General features: G+C 46.5%; 1 protein-coding gene across 1 annotated transcript in view; it reads left to right on the forward strand.

The window, feature by feature from the left end:
- LOC311237807 (zinc finger protein 385C-like) overlaps positions 1–24,023 on the forward strand; it is a gene marked incomplete at both ends in the record, with an annotated part of 115,603 nt that overhangs the window by 83,045 nt on the left and 8,535 nt on the right. The window contains one exon of the mRNA XM_084325784.1: positions 14,178–14,546. Coding sequence (XP_084181910.1) covers positions 14,178–14,546 — 369 coding nt within the window. The remainder of the gene's footprint in view (positions 1–14,177; positions 14,547–24,023) is intronic.

Below are 24,023 nucleotides of genomic sequence, written 5' to 3' on the forward strand. Positions count from 1 at the left end.
TCGTGTATTAAATAAAGTTTTCATTCATTCATTCACTCTGGATCTTGTAAATCCAGTAGCAATACACACAATTGTTAAGGGGATGTAGACCAGAGAAAGGCGTTTGTCTTGTTTACATCATCAGGGTCCCCCATTTTCAATTCATAGTGACATTTATGACATACACAACATACACATGACATCATGACATTTATGACATAGGGACATACATGCCTTACAGGTATATAGTAATAGTACTGTTACATTTGTCACATATACGATATGCAAATATACAGTACTGTTACCCAGAGATCCTAACAGTAAATATATACATATGATGAGGAGGAGACTGTACATTAGGAGGGGGTGAGTGAGTGGGTGGTAAATAAATATATACAAACGGTGGGGAGGAGACTGTCCATTGTTGTTGTGGCATAATTGCGAAACGTGTTTAGTCCCTTGTTTGTATGATAACAAGCCATTTAGTTCATGGTTCAAAGTGGGGAGGGGTGCTAGCTCGCCATCAATCAGAAGCTAGCCACAAGACTTGCATTCACGCTCTCCAGCACACAACAGTAGGGTCTCTATAGTCACAGTCAGGACAGTAGGCTCGCTCTACAAGTAGGCTCCCTTAAAACGCTAACGCTATTAAAAAAAAAATACAGTAGAGGTTAAAATAAGAATATGACTTGGCCAGAAAAAAAGTTCAGTCAGGAGATTTTTTTTTGCTTTAATCCCTGCACATACACCACATACACCACAGGTACCACATACACCACAGGTACCACATACACCACAGGTACCACAGGTACCACAGACACCACAGACACCACAGGTACCACATACACCACAGACACCACATACACCACATACACCACAGGTACCACATACACCACAGACACCACATACACCACAGACACGACATGTACCACAGACACCACTGGTACCACATACACCACAGACACCACAGACACCACAGGTACCACAGACACCACAGGTACCACATACACCACAGACACCACAGACACCACAGGTACCACAGGTACCACATACACCACATACACCACAGGTACCACATACACCACAGACACCACAGGTACCACATACACCACATACACGACAGATACCACAGACACCACAGGTACCACATACACCACAGACACCACATACACCACATACACCACATACACCACAGGTACCACAGGTACCACAGGTACCACAGGTACCACATACACCACATACACCACAGGTACCACAGGTACCACAGACACCACAGGTACCACAGGTACCACAGACACCACAGACACCACAGGTACCACATACACCACAGGTACCACATACACCACAGACACCACAGGTACCACATACACCACAGGTACCACATACACCACAGGTACCACATACACCACAGGTACCACAGACACCACAGGTACCACATACACCACAGGTACCACATACACCACAGGTACCACATACACCACAGGTACCACAGACACCACAGACACCACAGGTACCACATACACCACAGGGCTCTACAGTGCGACCATATTGCTTGCATATGCCCCTAAAAATATGTGCGTGCGAACATGCAAAATCAAGTACTCGCACGGTGTGCGAGTGGGGCCGGCGAGGGCAGAGCATAGCTGTCAACACGCACGGTTTTACCGGGATTCTCCTGTATTTCGACCCTCTGCACGCCGTCTTTACGGCGCACGGATTGGTACGTATTTTGTACTAATTTATTTTTTATTTTTTTTTACAAAATGGGTGCAATTCTCCTCCGTGACGACAGGTGGCAGCAGTGTAGATTAGACCGTTATCACAGGAAGTCAGACCGGGAGACGGTTGCCAGCCGAAGAAGAATAAGAACAGAACAGCGAGCAGATTTGCTAAGAGCTCAGGGGAGAGACTGATGCGGCACCGAGGGTGTCAAATCATCTTAGCCAGTGTCTCTTGATTGCCCACTCTGTGGCTTTTGTCTCTGGAACAAAGGGTTTGCAAATCTTCTGTGGATAAAACAATACAAAGTTACTGTGTATGTGATGCAGGAAGGAATGTGTAAATGTCTTGGTGAACAGCCGTTTGCTCTGCGCCTCGGCGTCCCCCTCCTTCACTCTGACGCCCAATTTCCTGAATGCGATTTATAAATAATAATTGATCCGTTTTAAAAGTACAGTTTGATTGATTGATTGATTGATTGAAAACTTTATTAACAGATTGCAGAATGGGTACAATACAGTACAGCTCAATACACACAATTGTTAAGGGGATGCAGACCAGAGAAAGACTTTCGTCTTGTTTACATCAGGGTCCCCCATTTTCAATTCATCAGGGCCCTGTTTCATGTACGTGGTTCAACTAAGTCGATCAAGATGTCCATTATCCAGCTTCAGTTAACCCGATGTTCGAAGCCGGGATTTTCCTGTTTCACAAAGGTGGATTCAGTCTCGTTAACTCAAGCCAGACTTGCGAGTCAGGCTAAATGCGCGCGGCCGTTTTAGGTGAAAAGCCAGCACGTATCGATGGCAGAGACCCTGATTCTCAACGGCATTGATTGATTAATTGATTTAAGACTTTATTGACAGATTGCAATACGGCTCAATCGCCTCGCCGACAAGTTAAATGCGTTATCTATAGGCTAATTCTAAGTCCCTCATTACCTCAATCAATCAGATTATATTTCTTTAAACTTGCCTGCTGGATTGAATAATCAAATGAGATCTTGCTAGCGAAAATAACTAGTTAACTGTTATACAGAATTACGATACGGCCCTCTTGCCCATTGATTGATGTATAGTCAATCTTTAACTTATCTCCAATGTGGTCTAACGGGTTGTTCTTTTGACTTTCACACGGACGACCGGGGTTCAAGACCCTAGTTGTCTCCTTTTTTTTGCAATATAGGAATAATTCAATTTGGTGCACGTTGAGAGCTATATAAAGAATGACATCCTCAATGCATGTAGATTTATAATATTTTAACTTAAAACCAGGCTACTTTGGCGTATAATCATTAATATTATATTCAAAAAAAATATTGGAAACACCGGAATTTGAACCCAGGTCGCAAGGTTGACAGGCTTGAGCACTACCGCTGGGCCACTGTGCCAGATGGGATAAATTCATTGTTTATACATTAATGAACGAGAGACCCGTGTTTAGAATATTCCTTATTTTGAATGAAGTTTTATTTCTTTATCCTCATTCATTCATGTGACGTCAACGGCTCATTCAATTTCTCAAATCCGTCAAACAGCGCATCTCATCAGACATCTTAATCCCAGTTACAATTAAAATAACCACATTTTTGTGTACATCGCACGAGCGAGCGCCACGGTATATAACGTGCATTATTTAGGACAAAGTGAATTTAATATCAGCATTTTGGGTCTATTTTACATTTCAAAAGCCCCCTCTGGAAGAATGGAGCACAAAAACGTAATTCAGAATGGTATAATGCAGATCGTAGACTGTGGGAATAGTTTCAGGAAACGAGCTGTCACTTCTTTGCGGGGGCGTGGCTCTGCGTGATCGGGCTAACTTGAACTTGAACTCTGCTTTCGAGCAGGCTCAAACTTTTGGATCTGTTGGCATGGTGATCTGGAAAATCCACGTACATGAAACCGGAAAGTCCGGCTAACCCAGTTATCCAGCTAAAGTTATCCGGCTAACTCAGTTATCCAGGTACATGGAACGGGGCCCAGGACATATATGACATACATGACATACAGATAGTCAGTACTGCTACATCTATACATTTATGACATACCAGATTTGCAAATACAGTACTGTTTGTGATACAGAAGGAGTCAGGAAAAGGGAGTATATACATTTGACGTAGAAACTGTACATTGGAGGAGATTGGGTGGGGGGGGTTGGGTACACTGGGATATTGACAACCATACTGGGTAATCTGGGTTACTGGTAACTCGCAGGCATTGCAGAGATATTGAGGAAAAACACAAAATCGCATTGGCTTTTTTTTCTATCTCACATTTCTCTGTAGACACACACTGTTCCAAAATGATTTTCCCACTGCTAAATTAATGACCATAGGTATTTTTTTATAGCTTTAACGAGTTGTAGTATTAATATGTAGCCTACAGTGATGAAGGTATAAAGACACTATGGTAATACATTGATTGATTGCTTTTATAGTTTCACAAACACATCAAGACAAATCACAAACACAAAGAAATAAAAAGAACAATAGTATGTTGCCAGACACTGTCACATCAATGAACAAACATACACCATGTCATATGCTTTACACTAAGGACGCAAGGGGCTGATTCTCTGACATATATACACACATTACATATATACACATACACATATATATATATATATAATATATACACCAGCGCCGCCAATAGATAAAAAAAAATTAACTAATCAATCTCACAATTTTCTGTAATCAATCTAGATTAATCTAGATTAAAAACAGCATTTTTCTACATAAAACCGAAGCTTGTAACAGATATTTACTTGAGTAAAATCATGGAATTAATGTAAAATCAACACAAAGAAAGTATATTTAGATTCAAAGACTATTTTAATAGCTTTCTTTGAATACAGTTTCTCTCCTGTGAAATACAAATGTTCAACAAAACCATAATTTACATAGCATTTACACTCTAAGTAGGAAAAGTTTACCCTACAACGAAATGGCTGGGTACATACAGGTTTTGACCAGCAGATGGCAGCGAAGAGGCAGCTCCATTGGGAGGGGGCGGGGCCGGGTTGGAGGGGGCGGGCTGAGGGGGCGGGGCCAGGAGAAGGGGCGGGGCTAAAACGTGCACGTTTTCTCAAAACGAAATGTTGACAGCTATGGTGCAGAGTACAGCCTCCTCATTCGTCCTTTTTTTTCTCCGCTGCGAGAATCGTTAAGAAACTACAAGTCCCACAGTTCACAGCCGCATAAACGTTCCAATCACAGTAGAGTTCCTGTGGTCACGCGACTGGAAACTGAAAGTAATGATCAGAGTCTGTCTGAGTCAGACAATACTTACAGCCATGTCGAAGCCCATTCATTTTTATTTTGCACGAAAGATACCGGAGAATGAGAAGTCAGGCGAGGCAGCTCATGTTACAGAGGTGATGGTTAACGTTAACCAAGATACTAGCCAGCATGGCCAATGTACCCACTGTAGCTAACGAAGCTACACCCAATGTAGCCACTGTAGCTAGCGAAGCTACACCCACTGGAGCCGGAGGGAAGACATACAAATTTAACGTGAATTGGCTAAACATTTCCCCATGGCTAGAGTTCGAAAACAATGTCATGTTTTGTAAATATTGCAAAGTAGGATCGATGCATTGCGATGCATTGTTACACCCCTACAACTGGCCCACTGTGTATGTGTGTACAGCTAACTTGGCTAGCGTTATCAACCGCAGAGGTGGGCAATGGGTCCAGCTGTAGCGCCGGACGGAGCACCTGTGCCCCTAGTCAAAAAGGTTAGCGTAGAGCCCTGCACCACATACACCACAGACACCAAGTTCAAGTTCAAGTTCAAGTTCAAGTTCTTTAATAGTTGTCATACAGAAGTACAGAATACTTTCATACAAAATGCTTCTTACTGTTACGCTCCAGAGACTGTGCTAGACAAGATAGTATCAAATAACATAATAACATAATATAGCATGAATTTAGAAGAAGAAAATGAGGTCACAGTGTTCGGTATAGACATATGTACAATGTTCTGAGTTACCATATAATATACAATACACAATACTATGCAGTGTACTAATGTACAGTACTATCTAGTGCAAAGCAGAAATGGGATGAGGTACAATTTTAGGTACAATTTACAGTAAGGTGTACGAGTTGTAGTGCAATCCTTCATCCATAAATATAAAGTGTGGGGAGTGGGTGCTACAGTGTGTTTGTTTAAAGTGGGTGTGTGCTATAAAGTGTGTGGAGTGGGTGCTACAGTGTGTTTGTTTAAAGTGGGTGTGTGCGTGTGGATGTGTGTGCTATGTGCGTTTGGTGGTTGTTGTTGTGTAGTGTTCATTCATTGTTCGTTTAGCAGCCTGATGGCCTGGGGATAGAAGCTACTTCTGAGTCTTTCTGTGCTCGCCTTGAGACTCCTGTATCGCTTGCCTGACCGCAGCAGTTCGAAGAGGCAGTTGTTCGGGTGACTGGAGTCTTTAATGATTCTCTTAGCCTTGCCCTTGCAACGCTTGTAGTAAATGTTCTGGAGGGTGGGGAGCCCCCCTCCAATTGTGCGTTCGGCTGAACGTGTCACTCTTTGTAGTCTGCTTTGGTCTTTTGCAGTGCTATTCCCAAACCAGGAGGTGATGTTGCCGGTCAAGATGCTCTCTATTGTACATGAGTAGAAGTTCTTAAGGATCTTCTGGCTGACTTGGAACTTCCTTAGGCGCCTGAGGAAGTAGAGGCGTTGTCGTGCCTTCTTCACCACACTGTTAATGTGTGTGGTCCATGTCAAGTCCTCGGATATGTAGGCTCCGAGGTACTTGAAGCTGTTGACTCTCTCAACCGGTGCCCCGTCGATGCTGAGGGGGCTGTAGTCCTTGACCCCCGACCTCCTGAAGTCCACAATCATCTCCTTTGTTTTGCTGACGTTCAGGGAGAGGCTGTTTTCCTGGCACCATCCCGCCAGGACCTTGACCTCTTCCAGGTAGGCCCTCTCGTCGTTGGCAGAGATCAGGCCCACCACCACTGTGTCGTCAGCAAATTTGACGATTGTATTGCTACTCCGCTGAGCCACACAGTCGTGTGTGTACAGGGAGTAGAGGAGGGGACTCAGAACACAGCCCTGGGGGGCCCCTATGTTGAGGGTGATGGATGAGGAGGTGCAGTTGCCTGCTCTCACCACCTGGGGTCTGCCAGTCAGGAAGTCCAAGACCCACTGGCAGAGGTCATAGCCCAAGCCCAGGTCCCTGAGCTTGGCTATGAGTATGGAGGGGACTATGGTATTGAATGCCGAGCTGTAGTCGATGAATAGCATTCTCACATAGTTCCCCTGCCTCTTGTCCAGGTGTGATGCTGCTGTGTGCAGCACATGGGATATGGCGTCCTCCGTGGACCTGTTGGGGCGGTATGCAAATTGCAGGGGGTCCATGTTGATGGGGAGGGAGGTAGGAGGGGAGAAACACTTCTCCCCTCTGTCCTCGGGTGTAATTATCTGCAATCGTGGAGTCGTGGAGCTTCTTAGGGTTGGTAACTGCCACTTAGCCGGGCTCATTATCTGCAATTACCTGGACTGGGCTCTGCCGTCACTCACTCCGTCAGGTGGTTAATTATTCCCATGTAGGAGACGCACACAGGAACAGAGAAGAAGAAGACGAGGAATTAAAATGATAAATCAGTGCAAAAACAACTGCCATTAAATGGATAGTTAGGATTCTTTTTTTTTTTACTTAAAGTGGTATGAAATACTAATGCCAGTAGTGTAATTGATAGATAGTAAGTCAGATTAACTGATTTACAGAGTCCCCTGGTGAAGGTTCTGTAGTAGCTTACTACAAAAACCTAGGGGTCCGCAAGGACGACTTCAAGCTGGAAATGGTAACAACAGATGAGGTACTCAATAAACTGAGCGCCCTCCAACCTAACAAGGCCACTGGCCATGACAACATCCCCTCCAAATTCCTCAGAGACTCAGCAGCCGCCATCACACCAATCATCACACACATAATAAACCTCTCCATAAAACAGGGACACGTCCCCAAGGACTTCAAAATTGCGAGGGTGACCCCTCTGCACAAAAAGGGCAGCAAATTAGACCCAGGCAACTACCGCCCTGTTTCTATTCTCACCTCCATCTCGAAAGTCATGGAAAAAATTGTCTACGAACAGGTCGAAAAGTACCTAGCGGAAAAAAATCTAATCTACGAATTCCAATCTGGCTTCAGAACATCCCACTCCACTGACACATGCCTTCTCTATTTGAATGACCACATCAAACAAGAGGTGGACGCAGGCAAATACTGCGGCATGGTCATGCTGGACCTACAAAAGGCCTTTGACACGGTCAATCACTCCATTCTGATTGACAAGCTAAAAGCAATTGGTTTTGATAGTCTATCAGTGAGCTGGATGCAATCCTACCTTGAGGGGAGGGAACAGATGGTGGAGGTAAACGGTACCCTATCCCCCCCCCTCACAGTGAGCTGTGGTGTTCCACAAGGAAGCATACTAGGACCGCTACTGTTCCTAATTTATGCAAATGACATGTCGTCAGCTTGTGACTGCAACTTGTTCCTGTTTGCGGACGACTCAGCCCTGCTGGTCTCTGACAAGAACAAGTTACAGGTTGAAAAAACCCTCAGCTCGGAACTAGGCAGAATCTGCATATGGCTCGCTGATAACAAACTATCATTACACATGGGCAAAACAGAGTCCATTCTCTTCGGTTCAAATAACAAACTCAGCAAGACCGACGGCTTCTCAGTTACAGTGGGTGACAATATTGTCACAAGGAAAGATGAAATTACCTACCTGGGTTCCATCCTAGAGGCTAATCTCTCCTGTGACAAAATGGCATCCAATGTAATAAAAAAAGTCAACCAACGAACTCGATTCTTGTACCGGATCTCCTCTCTGGTAAACAAGAACACCCTGAAGACTCTGGCAGGAGCACTCATTCAGGGGTACTACGACTATGCTTGCACCTCATGGTACCAAAGCACCTCAAAGGCGCTAAAAACAAAATTACAAACATCTCAAAACAAACTGGTCAGACTACTGCTTGACCTTACTCCTAGAACCCACCTCACCCCTGCCCACTTTGACAACCTAGGATGGCTTAGAGTAGACGACAGAGTACAACAACTTGCAATGGGCCTGGTCTACAAGATACACTACACGACCAAGGTACCCATGTACATGTCAAAATACTTCCCAAAGGTCAGTGAATACCACGATCACAACACCAGAGGGAGCTCCACAAATCATGTTAAACCCAGATTCGGCTCAAATAAGGGACTAAACACGTTTCGCAATTATGCCACATCAATGTGGAACGCCCTACCCAAAGCTGTAAAGGAATGTGGATCACTACCCACTTTCAAAACCTCTCTCAAGGGACACCTACGGGAGACTGCAATTCAACACTGGCCCCTGTAAATATCCTAACCCAACCCCCTCCAATGTACAGTCATTTACCTAGTATGGTTTTGTCAATAGTTCAATGTACAATTGTGTTTGTTTGTACAGTGTCTCCTCCCCCCCCCCCCTCAATGTACAGTGTTACTTGTTTATACAGTGTGCCCCCCGGCCCCCCCCCCCCCCAACCACCTCCAATGTAAATTACCCAGTATGGTTGTCAATATCCCAATGTACCCAACCCCCCCCACCCAACCTCCTCCAATGTACAGTTTCTACGTCAAATGTATATACTCCCTTTTCTTGACTCCTTCTGTATCACAAACAGTACTGTATTTGCAAATCTGGTATGTCATAAATGTATAGATGTAGCAGTACTGACTATCTGTATGTCATGTATGTCATATATGTCTATATGAATTGAAAATGGGGGACCCTGATGGAAACAAGACAAACGTCTTTCTCAGGTCTGCATCCCCTTAACAATTGTATGTATTGAGCCGTACTGTATTGTACCCATTCTGCAATCTGTTAAATAAAGTTTTCATTCATTCATTCATTCATTCCCCTGGTGAAGGTTCTGGTTGTGTTCTGAGTCTTATGGTGACGGTTCTGGTTGTGTTCTGAGTCTTATGGTGAAGATTCTGGTTGTGTTCTGGGCGAGCCGGGTTGCTTCAGACACGCAGACAGTTAACAGAAACATTTTAAGCAACATAACATGAACAAATTTAAACGACAGGTTTAGTTTTGTTTCCTGCACTGCCTCACCAGAAAGTGTTTTGGGCAATGCTCTACTGACACCTAATGGTCAGAGGATGCATTAACACCCTGTCCTGTTTCACCACAACTCTATCCTGTATAACAACAAACAAAGGGGCACATTTTCTATAGCTGATTCTATTCTATTGGTCTGTATGAACTGACTCTGGGTCTGTATGAATGTAGCCTCACACCTGTGTTTGTAGCTCTGCCTTGGTCTGTCTGAACTGAATCTGGGTCTGTATGAATGTAGCCTCACACCGGTGTTTGTAGCTCTGCCTTGGTCTGTATGAACTGACTCTGTGTCTGTATGAACTGACCCTCACACCGGTGTTTGAAGCTCTGCCTTGGTCTGAACTGACTCTGGGTCTGTATGAACTGACGCTCACACCCGTGTTTGGCAGCGCTTTTTGTTCAGGAAGCGCAGATTGATTGATTGATTGATTGAAAAGTTTATTAACAGATTGCAGAATGGGTACAGTACAGTACATCTCAATACATACAATTGTTAAGGGGATGCAGACCAGAGAAAGACTTTCGTCTTGTTTCCACCAGGGTCCCCCATTTTCAATTCATCATAACATATATGACATACATGACATACAGATAGACAGTACTGCTACATCTATACATTTATGACATATCAGATTTGCAAATACAGTACTGTTTGTGATACAAAAGTGTCCAGAAAAGGAGTGTATATACATTTGGCGTAGAAACTGTACATTGGAGGAGGTTGGTGGGGTGGGGTTGGGTGGGTTGGGTGAGGGCTGTACATTGGAGGTGGGGGGGGGGGGGGGGGGGGGGGGGTTGGGTAGGGGACACACACACATTTTACACTGTACATTGGAATGTTGACAAAGCCTTACTTGGTCATTTACTGTACAACTAGGTTAGGACATTTGTAGGGGCCAGTTTCGAATTGCAGTCTCACGTAGGTGTTTTTTGAGAGTGTTTTTGAAGGTGGGTAGTGATTCACATTCCTTTACAGCTTTAGGCAGGGCGTTCCACATTGATGTGGCATAATTGCGAAACGTGTTTAGTCCCTTGTTTGAGCCGAATCTGGGTTTTACATGATTTGTGGAGCTCCCTCTGGTGTTGTGATCGTGGTATTCACTGACCTTTGGGAAGTATTTTGACATGTACATGGGTACCTTGGTCGCGTAGTGTATCTTGTAGACCAGGCCCATTGCAAGTTGCTGTACTCTGTCGTCTACTCTAAGCCATCCTAGGTTGTCAAAGTGGGCAGGGGTGAGGTGGGTTCTAGGAGTCAGGTCAAGTAGTAGTCTGACTAGCTTGTTTTGAGATGTTTGTAATTTGTTTTTTAGTGCCTTTGAGGTGCTTTGGTACCATGAGGTGCAAGCATAGTCGTAGTACCCTTGAATGAGTGCTCCTGCTAGAGTCTTCAGGGTATTCTTGTTTACCAGAGAGGAGATCCGGTACAAGAATCGCGTTCGTTGGTTGACTTTTTTTATTACATTGGATGCCATTTTGTCACAGGAAAGATTAGCCTCTAGGATGGAACCCAGGTAGGTAATTTCATCTTTCCTTGTGACAATATTGTCACCCACTGTAACCGAGAAGTCGTCAGTCTTGCTGAGTTTGTTATTTGAACCGAAGAGAATGGACTCTGTTTTGCCCATGTGTAATGATAGTTTGTTGTCGGCGAGCCATATGCAGATTTTGCCTAGTTCCGAGCTGAGGGCTTTTTCAACCTGTAACTTGTTCTTGTCAGAGACCAGCAGGGCTGAGTCGTCCGCAAACAGGAACAAGTTGCAGTCACAAGCTGACGACATGTCATTTGCATAAATTAGGAATAGTAGCGGTCCTAGTATGCTTCCTTGTGGAACACCACAGCTCACTGTGAGGGGGGGGGATAGGGTACCGTTTACTTCCACCATCTGTTCCCTCCCCTCCAGGTAGGATTGTATCCAGCTCACTGATAAACTATCAAAACCAATTGCTTTTAGCTTGTCAATCAGAATGGTGTGATTGACAGTGTCGAAGGCCTTTTGTAGGTCCAGCATGACCATGCCGCAGTATTTGCCCGCGTCCACCTCTTGTTTGATGTGGTCGTTCAAGTAGAGAAGGCATGTGTCAGTGGAGTGGGATGTTCTGAAGCCAGATTGGAATTCGACACATTTGTCTCGTCTCGTCTTGTCTTTTACCAGACAATGTGGGACATCTGTCAGTCAGACGTCAGCCTGGAAAGGCCTTTCTGCTACAATATGTTGCAGAGCTCTGGAATTAGGTACTGATGGTTGTCTTGACAGCAGAGAGAACATTAAGTAGTGGTAAATTAGGTACTGATGGTTGTCTTGACAGGAGAGAGAACATTAAGTAGTGGTGAATTAGGTACTGATGGTTGTCTTGACAGCAGAGAGAACATTAAGTAGTGGTGAATTAGGTACTGATGGTTGTCACTTCAGCCCATCGGATGACTATGCTCCGACCAAATAAATTACTGGATGTGCCAGAACTTTCTCCAACTAAATAAAGACTAACAGAGATAATTGGCAGGGCAGCTCATCTACTCTTCCTTTAATACTGGATTTAAATATCTCCACCTACTCATCCTTTAATACTGGATTTAAATATCTCCACATACCCTTCCTTTAATACTGGATTTAAATATCTCCACCTACTCTTCCTTTAATACTAGATTTAAATATCTCCACCTACCCTTCCTTTACTACTAGATTTAAATATCTCCACCTACCCTTCCTTTAATACTGGATTCAAATATCTCCACATACCCTTCATTTAATACTGGATTTAAATATCTCCACCTACTCTTCCTTTAATACTAGATTTAAATATCTACTATCTACTCTTCCTTTAATACTGGGCCTATCAACTCCCTGTTAAGGCTGTATCATTGAATCGCTCTGCATATGATCTCTCTCTCTCTCTGTATTACACACCTGTAATACAGTAATTTAGCTGAGCGCTTTGATCCAAAGCGACTTACAAGTTCTGTACAACAGGTCAGCAAGACGGGTACAACTCTGGCAGCTAAGGGTCAGTAAGATTGTTCATCTAACAGTGTTGAACTTGGGTGCTACAGCCTTGAGTGCATAGTAGTATAGACATATTAGCATAGTAGGTAATATAGACATAGTATAGTAGGTAGTAGTATAGACATATATTACATACAGGAGAGAGAACATTAAGTAGTGGTGAATTAGGTACTGATGGTTGTCTCGACAGAAGAGAGAACATTAAGTAGTGGTGAATTAGGTACTGATGGTTGTCTCGACAGAAGAGAGAACATTAAGTAGTGGTGAATTAGGTACTGGTTGTTGTCTTGACAGGAGAGAGAACACTCTGCATTATGATCTCTCTCTCTCTGTACTGTACATTTACATTTAGTCATTTAGCTGAGCGCTTTGATCCAAAGTGACTTACAAGTTCTGTACAACAGGTCAGCAGGAAGGGTAAAACTCTGGCAGCTAAGGGTCAGTAAGATTGTTCATCTAACAGTGTTGAACTTGGGTGCTACAGCCTTGAGTGCATAGTAGTATAGACATTAGAATAGTAGGTAGTAATATAGGCAAGGACGATTCCTTAGTAGCAGATTGAATACTAGTAAAATACAGGACAAAGGTTAGTAGTTTATTTTAGATATTGATTAAAGAAGTGTGTTTTTAGTCAACGATGGAAACTTCGGCTGTCCTAACTGGTGGGAAGGTCGTTCCATCATTGTGGAGCGAGGACTATTGTTATTGCACTTTACTGTTACATTTGCACTCCACAATTTGGATGCCAAACTTCTTTTCATTGTACTGTACTTGTGCTGTATGATGACAATACATTTGAATCTAATCAGAGTCCTGGACTGATTTTCAGGACTTGTGACTCAACTTGGACTTGAGCACTGATGACTCGGACTTGGACTTGAACTCGAGCATTGACTGCATTCAGACTCGGAAAGGTGCAGACTCAGTTATTTATTTATATAAAAAAAAATTTTAATAGGCCCTAATCATTTGGCATAAGATATTGATGGCTAGTGCATTTGTTTGGCTATTGTGTCACAAAGTAAATAAACTGCCTTTGAAATGGTGACCACTGTGTCATTCATGTTTAATGTAGACCTTTTTTATTTGTATGTCAGCTCTTTGACTGCCAGAGTGGAGTGGACTCAACCTTGATGACTTGAACTCGGACTAGAGTAATGGGGACTTGACTCTGGTTCTTCTTTGGTGACTCGGACTTGGACTCGGACTCGAACACTGGGGACTCGGGACTCCACTCGGACTCGAGATTCAGTGACTGGACTACAACACTGATGGGAGGGAGGTGTATCTTAGACAACCAGCTGTTTGTAGCACCGAGAAAGTCTTATTCATCCCTTCACCCCCAGGCCTGAGCTCCTCTACCCGACCATCGCGGTCCCAAGCAGAGGAGAGCCGGGGGAGCTCCCTGACGGAGCCCTGCACCCTGGACACCTTCTCTCTCCTGTCCCCCCTGCCGTCCTCGCCACTGTCCCCCGGTTCCCGGCTCCCAGAGCCCACGTCGGACGGTCCGCCCACGGCCATGGAGGGCTGCGGACTCAGGCTGGGCCCCTTGCTGCCCTCTGACCCCCAGGGGGAGGAGGCCAAGGAGACCCCCGCTAAGCTCCACTGTCCCGCGTGCAAAGTGACGGTCAACTCCAGCTCCCAGCTGGACACTCACTATAGGGGTACGGACCGGCAGCAGCTGCTCCCTGAGGACCTGGCTGGAGTCACTCCATGTCTGGGGCTAATTTACACACAAGGGGCCTCATGTATCAAGCAAAACACTCACTAATTTATACTTACACTTAAATATTCATTCCAGTCAGGTCAGTGTCTTCTGGCCCAGGTGTTATATGAGGCATGTCTGGTCCAGGTGTTACATTTCTACTCTGGTACAGGTTTTTTCTTTTTGTGTGTGTCAAAAAACACATTATTTATTGCATTCTAGTGATTTCCTTTGCACTTTGTGATGGATTAAATTAACTGCTATCATAGAGCTCAACGCCACTGGGGCCACACCAAAGCACACTTATAGACAACTTTTTAGGGATTCAACCACATTATGACAACAACCTTGTCTTTAAAAGCAATTCAACACAACAGCATTGCCAAAGCACGGACCAGAACCATAACATCCGGATGATAAAATATCACTCACCAAAGCTGTGGGCTCACTTGAAGACAAAGGCAGCACTGGCTTTCGATGCTGGCCAATGCGCTAAGTCGCGGCTGTCCCATCAAGTCAAGTCAAGAGTTTTATTTGTCACGGCATACAAGGCATACAGTGAAATGCGGGTGGTCATGCCCGCAGCGATTGTGCAATAATACAAGTAATAAGAATAAGACATAACATAGGTTTTAAAAGAAATGCATGGTAAAAATAATAATAATAATAATAATAATAATAATAATAATAATAATAATAATAATAATAATAATAATAATAATAATAATAATAATAATAATAATAATAATAATAATAATAATAATAATAATAATAATAATAATAATAATAATAATAATAATAATAATAATAATAATATTATAATATTATTATAATAATAATAATAATAATAATAATAATAATAATAATAATAATAATAATAATAATAATAATAATAATAATAATAATAATAATAATAATAGATCAAATTTATATAGCGCCTTTCATAGAACCCAAGGTTGCTTCACAATCAGGACAAAAATAGGGCTAGGGAATAGGGGGGGGGAAGGGGATGGGGGAAGGTAAGGGGTAATGGACCTAATCTAATCTAAACTAACTGATGGGGAAAAGCCTTGGTGAAGAGGTGTGTTTTTAGAGCAGATTTTAAGGTGTCCAGGGTTGGGGCGTTGCGGATTTCAGGGGGGGGAGAGAGTTCCAGAGGGTAGGGGACGCCACGCTGAAGGCTCTGTCCCCAAAAGTCCGTAACCTGGTGCGAGGGATGGAGACGAGACCTAGATCAGAGGATCGTAGGTTCCGGGATCGAGTGTGCTGGTGGAGGAGATCAGACAGGTATCGGGGGGCGAGGGCATGGAGGGACTTGTAGGTGAGGAGCAGGAGTTTGAAGGTGATGCAGAACTTGACTGGGAGCCAGTGAAGGTGGATGAGGGTGGGGGTGATGTGCTGCCAGGGCTTGGTGTGAGTGAGAACCCTGGCAGCTGAGTTCTGAACATACTGGAGCCTGTCCAGGGCTTTGCTGGGTACCCCGAACAGGACTCCGTTACAGTAGTCCAACCGGGAGGTGATGAATGAGTGGATCAGGGTCTCAGCCACAGAGTCTGAGAGTGAGGGTCGGAGACGGGAGATGTTTTTGAGGTGGTAGAAAGCAGACTTGGTGACGGATTTGATGTGGGAGTGAAATGAAAGTGTGGAGTCAATGGTGACGCCCAGGTTACGGACTTCGAGAGACGGGGAGATGGAACAGCCGTCAACGTGGAGGAGGAGATCTCCAACCTTCCCGAGCAGTGCCTTGGGGGCCACAACCATGAGCTCTGTCTTTTTGCTGTTGAGTTTCAGTAATTTGGTTGATATCCAGGTTTTTATGGCGTGGAGGCAGTTGACTACAGACTGTGGGGGGAGCTGGGAGGATGGTGAGGTGCTGATATAGAGCTGAGTATCATCAGCATAACAATGAAAGTTGAGTCCGTAGTGATGTATAATCTGACCGAGGGGGAGCATATAAATGGTGAATAGTAGGGGACCCAGCACGGAGCCTTGGGGGACACCGTGGTTGACTGGGGCCGGGGGGGGAGGATGAGCCGCTGACGCTGACAAACTGAGATCTATTTGTGAGATATGTATGAAACCAAGACAGAGCTGTACCGGTGATGCCAAGGTTGTCGTGACATGCTAAGGTCCTGTGATAGTGCAATACAGTGTTAAGCTACGGATGAGGCACTGAGTCATTATGTACACTACTATACAATACTATACTATACAATATACAGTTATACTATATATCCTTATGCTATCTTGCTATATCCATCTATTACCATACAAGAACCACAAGAACCAAGACCGTTGAGTGTGAGCGTGTGCAGCATGTGTGTGTGTGTGTGTGTTCATGCTAAAGTGACTGTTAGTGTGTGGGCGTATACAGTATCTGCGTTGTGTGTGTGCTTGTGTGTGGAGAGTTCAGTGTTCAAGACTCTGATGGCCTGGGGGAAGAAGCTGAGCCGAAGTCTCTCTGTCCTAGTTGCTGGTGTGCACAGGCGTTTGCCTGACCGCAGCAGCTTGAACAGGCTGTTGTTGGGGTGGTGGGGGTCTTTCATTATTCTGCAGGCTCTGGATTTGCACCTCTTGTTATATAAGTCCTGCGGGGATGGTAGTGCAATACCCGTTGTAACTGAGGGGTACAATTCCCTGACTGTATTGTTAGATATGATATTTAATACCACTACCTCATGTACTTTAACTTCTGGCCACCCAGTACAAGATATAAGTATGATGAACACTTTCCCACCTGATGAAACGAATCCACACAAATGTACCAAATCGAAGGTTTAATACAGCAAAGGGTGTATACAACGATCACTTAATTACATTTATGATTTGAAATATGAAATATGCACTTTTATGGCAAATGAGTATTCGTAGGTAAATCAACATTGAATGTCCAATCTCTGGTTACGCAGGGAGTAAGTATACAACCTGGAATATTTAGGAAACGATAGCGATGGTACTTAAATGATTATAGCTGGATACACTAAGGGGGGGGGGGGTGTCCCGCTGGTTGTAAGACAGTAGGAGGGGGGGGTTAGAGAAGCCGCTGGCGGTATCCCATCTGGCCGACGGTGTCTTGGGAGAATCCAAAGTCTTGGACACGGTGCCCACAGAACCTCGGACCGCAGACGAATACAGCTGGACCCTCTGTGGACGGTATCTGCCGGTCCACAACGGAGAGACGTGAGGCGACCTCACGTGTAGAGTGCCGTCTCACCTGGAGTCCTCTCCGGGGGGTAATTCCAACACTCAGCAGTGTTGGCCTTTATCCATGGAATAATCAAAGCACACAAAGCATAATCCAAGCCGTGGAAGGCTCGCCGTCGTCCGGGTAGAGTAATCCAATATACAGGTCCAGTCGCTCTTGGCCCGGAGCTCCTCGGATGCAATCACCACTAGGGGTCTGACCAGCCTGGTTAAGCGTCCAGATAACGTCAGGAACGATGGGGGTACTGATAACTGTAGAACTCTAACCGAACGATGCACCATACATAAATAGACTACTATTAGCTTAATAGAATACGTCCAACTCGACGGTATGGTGCCAAACTATGACCATTCAACTATTAATCTACACGATATCTCAATGCCTATTCTGGGCCAAGTAGGCCTTACTACACCGCACGTGCGTCGTGGGGAGGCTTTTGCATCTGTCACTCTGTTGGAGGGTAAAGAACTGGACTAAAAGAAAGTTCTACTTTACTGGCGCCATATATATATGCGCTATGAACAAATAGTACCATTCGTATTTCGCCCGACATATTACTGCGCGGAACCGGGGGTTGCCTCGACATGTTAGGCGGCACGATTGAACTTGGACCTAGGGGTATGGCAACCTGGCGCCAGGTTCTCGTCCAATGGTAGAATGAAACTATTATGGGCTGTTTAGTAGAAACAGGGATATTCAATGCATATTGTACAAGGAATATACAGGGGATATCAAACGATATACAAATACAATTAAATATATATATATAAATAAATATACATATTCGGTTTAATCTGATCCTTCACAACAGCCGCCCCCTAATTAGTCCCACCTAATTAGCTAAGCAGAGACAGATTAACCGCACTGTCTACCACTCAAGGTCCGCTGTAAGGGTCAGTCAACTCACAAAGTCATAGGGTCATGGTCATCATCGATAGTATCTGGGAGTCGGGGCAGTTCTATTAGCCTCGCCACGGGACGTGTGTAAGTGCGCCCTTGGACGAGTACTTCAGCTGCTCGGACCTTGCCATCGGCACCGGTGATCACTTTGCTTACGCGGCCAGCCGGCCACATAGCTCTGGGTAGCGACTGGTCAATAATCATGACGACTGTTCCTTCTGTCAAATTGTCTCTCTCTTTTACCCACTTCTGGCGGGTCTGTAGAGACGGTAGGTAGTGAAGTAGGAAGCTGCTCCAAAACTTGTCAGCTAGTACTTGGCTGTACCTCCACATTCTTCGGCCGTTCGCTTCTTCAGGCCTGTACATTGTCTGGGGTAGCGCGGGGTCCAGCCGCCCCATTAGGTGTGTGTTGGGGGTGACTGGGTCGACATCTGCTACATCACTGGAGACGTAACCGAGGGGCTTTGAGTTCAATACTCCCTCGATCTCCGTGAGGACTGTCATTAGGACTTCCTCTGCCACAGTCTGGGCTCCGAGTACGGCGTACAGGGCTGTCTTTATAGAACGTACTTCTCGTTCCCAGGTTCCACCGAAGTGGGGTGCGTTCGGGGGATTAAACTGGAAGTCAATCTGGGCTGGAGCGAGGTGGGTCTTAAGTTCTGGGCCCATAGCTTGGAAGCTCTCTCTCAGCTCTCTTTCTCCGCCTTTGAAGTTGGTCCCGTGATCAGACAACAATGTAAACGGTTTTCCTTTCCGTGATGTGAATCTCCGGAAGGCCATAAGGAATGAGTCTGTGCTCATGGTCGGAAGGAGCTCAATATGTATCGCTCTGGTGGTCATGCATTTGAATACAATACCCCACCGCTTCTCGGTGCCTCTTCCTCTCTTTATATACAACGGGCCAAAGCAGTCCATGCCTGTGGAGTGGAATGGCTTGTCGCCGATTCGGAGGCGACAGGGGGGTAAGTCAGCCATCCGTGGTATGCTGGGCTGCGCGCGCCACTTACGGCAGTCTAGACAGGTTCGCTGGAAGCGCCGTACTGCTTCTCTCCCTTGCAATATCCAATAACGACGTCTGATCTCCGCGAAGACTCTCTCTGCTCCTGCGTGGTGTACATCCTCGTCGTATTTCTTTATGATCAGCTCTGTGACCTTGTGTCGGCTGTTCAAGACGATCGGGTGCTTAATGTCATCTGGTAGATCGGGGGCTCTCCGCAGGCGACCACCCACTCTGATGAGATTATGTGCGTCACTCTCTGGTGCCAGGTGAATCAGTCTGCTGTCTGATGGGACGGGGTTTCCTCCCTGTAGACAGTCTAGCTCATCGGGGAACGAGTCTCTCTGGGCTCGTTGTAGTAGAAGAAGTTCTGCTTCTTCGTAGTCAGCTGCTGACATGTCAGTGGTGGACTGAATCTCTGGGTGGTGCCGCAGGAATGTTCTTTGTTGCGCACTCTCTAGGGTAATGCAGTCATCTATGTTGGGGTCTGTGGAGGCGACAGTGCTCAGTCCACAGAACATAGGCTTCTTGTTCTCAGCCTCCTCGTTACTTGCTTCCCTCGGGTGGGCGTAGGCCAATCTCCTTCCGGGAGCTTGAGGAATGCTGGTCCGTCACTGTAGATGTTGCGACGGGTTAGGTCATCCAGGGACATTCCCCGGGTGATGACGTCAGCTGGGTTGTGTTTGGTGTCCACATACCGCCAGCTTGCTTCTTCTGTTAATTCTTGAATCTCGGTGACTCTGACTCCCACGAAGACTTTGTATCTGCATGAATCAGACTTAATCCATGTGAGTACTGTCGTGGAATCTGACCACAAGATTGTTCTATGCACCGGAATGGTGAGTTCATGTTGGATTAACGTGGCTAGATGCGCTCCTGCGAGGGCTGCGCAGAGCTCTAGACGTGGGATAGATTGTTGCTTACGTGGGGCTATTCTTGAGCGGGCCAGTATGAAAGCAGTGTGTATCTTTCCTCCCATCTCTTGGGCACGCAAATAGGCAACCGATCCGTAGGCTACTTCGGAGGCGTCGCTGAAGACGTGTAGCTCAATCTCGCATGTCTCTGGCCTCACTGTGGATGGGAAGTAGCTGCGGCGTATATTGACACCTGAGAGTGAGCGGAGTTCCGTCTCCCACTCTCTCCATGTTGAGGCAAGGTGTGCGGGTATTGGGTCGTCCCAGCCCTGGTCCTTGTCCCATAGTGCTCGTACAATCATCTTTGCCCTGGTGGTGTAAGGTAGAATACATCCCAACGGGTCATATTGTCTGGCGAGTGTTCTGTACACACTCCGTCTGGTGGTCGGTATCGCCGCCGACCTTCCTTGCTCTGGAGCCAAGGGTTTGTGTCTATAGTGGAGCGAGTCTGTTTTGAAGCGCCAGACTAATCCTAGTGTCATTTCTTGGGCTTCTCCTGGGATTGTCGCCATCCAGGTCTCGCTGCTGGCAGCCTTGTCCGCGGAGGAGAGGCTGCGCAATACGTGCGGGTCGCTGCTGGCCCACTGCCTGAGATCAAAGCCGCCTTTGATTAGGGAGGCGCGTAACTTGATTAGGAGAGCCTCGGCTTCTTCTTGAGTCGAGACGCTTTGTAAACAGTTGTCCACGTAGAAACTGTTCTTCACACTGTGTTGGACCTCTTCATCTGCTGCTGGGTCCTCTGTGACGTGTTTCTGTAGTGCAAATGTAGCACAGCACGGGCTGCATGTGGTTCCGAAGGGGAGTACTTCCCACTGGTAGATGGATGGGTTCTCATCTCCGATCTTCTCTCTCCATAGGAACCGTAGCAGAGGCTTGTCCTCCTCTACTAGTCTCACCTGCAAGAACATCCCTTTGATATCCCCGCTTATAGCCACCTTGTCCTGGCGGAAGCGCAGTAGCACGCCTAGTAGGGAGGGGCCGAGTGTGGGGCCGGGCAAGAGCTCTTTATTCAGATTTTGGGATCCGATCTGGTAGCTGCAGTTAAACACAATGCGATCCTTGCCGTTGTGATGGACCTTGTGATGCGGCACGTACCATGATTCGGTCGTCTGATCGGCCTCTTTAATGTCAATCTTTGTTACGTGTCCCGCTGTGATTAGCTTCTCAATCTCAGCTCGGTACACACTCTCTTGAGCGGGGTCTTTGGCTAGGCGCCGCTCTGTGTTCAGTAGATAGCGCTCCGTGGCGTCTTTCTTTGCGTGAAAGGTGGGCATTCCCTCTCGCCTCAGGAGTGGAGTTGCGTATCTCATCACTCCGCCGACTGTGACTCTCTTTGTCCCCTGCTCGAGTAGGTTGATGGCGTAAATGTCTTCTTTAGAGCGAATGTCTTTCTTTTCGTTCTTAAAGGGCATTGTCTCTAGGGTCCATAGCCTCTCGACATGCTGCAGGAGAGTGGTGTCTTCTTCTGTCGTTCTGGAGTGGAAGCAGCTAGTGGCTGCTGTTCGGTTGAGAGATTTAGCGAGGGGGCCTTGTAATGTCCATCCTAGGCGGGTCTCGACTGCTGCAGGACAGCCTCGGGGGCCTGTATGGACCCGGTCAATCGGGACTATGAGTTCTGCATGGTCGGAGCCTATCAACAGGGTCGGGGTAGCGCCGTCTATGAGCGGGATAGGTAATTGGCGCAGGTGCACATATTTATCCATCAACTTGGTGACAGGGTAGGTGTACTGCGATAGTCCTATTTCTTGGCTGGTGAAAGCATTTGTGATCTTGTACCGTCGCTCTGGCTGCCCGTTGGCTGCGATAGTGAAGGAGACATTCTCGCCCTTTATCGTCTTTAAATCTCTTCTTATTGTCCGAATCGTCATTTCGTTCTTGCTCCCCCGCAGTCCCAGCTGGGTCGCAGCGGAGGCGAGCAGAAGGGTCTTCTCTGACCCATCATCAAGGACGGCGTAAGTGTCCATGACTTTATCTTGGTAGCTCAATGTCACACGGACTACCTTTAAGAGCACTTGAGCTCCGTTGCTGCTGGCGGGGTCAATGTACATGACACTTGCCTTGGTGCCGCTCCGTGGTGCAGGTATAGGCCGTCTTCCGTTACTATCGTGTAGTATATCTAGATGGGCTCCATCGCACCGGCTGCACCTTTTCTTTAGGCGGCATTCGGCTGCCATGTGGGGCCGCGCACATCGATAACAGCGCCGGTTGGACTTTATCCATTGACTCACTTCTTCTGCATTCATCTTTGTGAATGAGTCGCATTGTGACAGCCAGTGTTCTTTCTCACAGTAGGGACACGCTATCTTCCACTTCTCTTTTCTCGAGGGGGTGCTGTGACTCCTACTGCTCGGTACTGACTCTGATTGGTGCATGACAGTCACCGATCTTCTTCCATCATTTATTCTCCTGGGTCCCTCTCTGGAGCTTGGCGTGCTCCGCCCGAAGGTGTCCAGTCGTAAGCTGCTGACCTCTCTCGCCAGGAAGTCGGCCAGATCAAGGAGGGATGGCTCGGGGCCGTCGGGATCTCGGTAGTCCCTCTGCCGCCTAAAGCGCTCCTGTCTTGCGGGTGGCAGCTTCTCCAAAATCCTCTCAACGTTAGAGTTGGCGTATAGCTCATGCATGCCCTTCTCCCGTTGAGCTCCCAGCATCCCCACCAGGGACTGCACTTTGATTGACAGGTCGTCTAGTGAGCGATGGTCTGTGGCTGGGGGTAGGCGGTCAATATGCCTTATCTCCTGGATTACGTAATCCCATATACGTCCATATCTCTGATCCAGCGCTGCAAGGGCCGCTGTGTATGGGGTCGAGGAGGTAGCATAGGCTAGCGCTATATTGTGCGCTCGCGGTACTTTCAGGTGCTTCAGTAATATTGCATACTTGTGGCGTTCATCAGCGACATCCACCATCATTGTCTCTAAGCACATCCGGAGCTCCGTGTACTGTGCTCGACTCTCATAGGCGAAGTCTGGGAATGACGGTGTGGCGTTGTATGATGCCGTGGATGGCTGATACATCGGCGAGCGTTGGGGGAGAGACCTCCTGGGCGAGTCCCCTCTTGCGCCTCGCTGTGGGCTGGTACTGGCAGGGTACCATGGCCCGCTGGTCCAGGTACTGTTCCTCGGGGCTGGTCGTGCGTCATGCTCACCCGTGAATAGAGTCGGGGGTCTGTAGCGCAGCGCCGCGGGGGTATAGCCTGGACTGTATGGGACCTCCTGGTCCGGTGGAGTACTGTGCTGTCGTCGGGCTTGGTTCTCCTCTTCTCCCTCTTCTTCCTCTATCAAATCTTCCAGATCCTGTAATCGTTTATTTAGCTTCTCCGCAGTGTATGCCGCTCCTTCCTTGTAGCTGGGTCTCGCTTGGACCGGTATGGGAAGGGGGTCTGCGGGGGGTCTAGACTCGGTCTGTTGGTCAAGTTCAGGGTCGCTTGCTCGTTGCGGTGACGCTGCTCTTGACTGTTGTCTCAACGAGTTC

This window comes from Notolepis coatsorum (assembly GCF_963971535.1).
Source record: "Notolepis coatsorum genome assembly, chromosome: 12".
Classification (NCBI taxonomy): Eukaryota; Metazoa; Chordata; class Actinopteri; order Aulopiformes; family Paralepididae; genus Notolepis; species Notolepis coatsorum.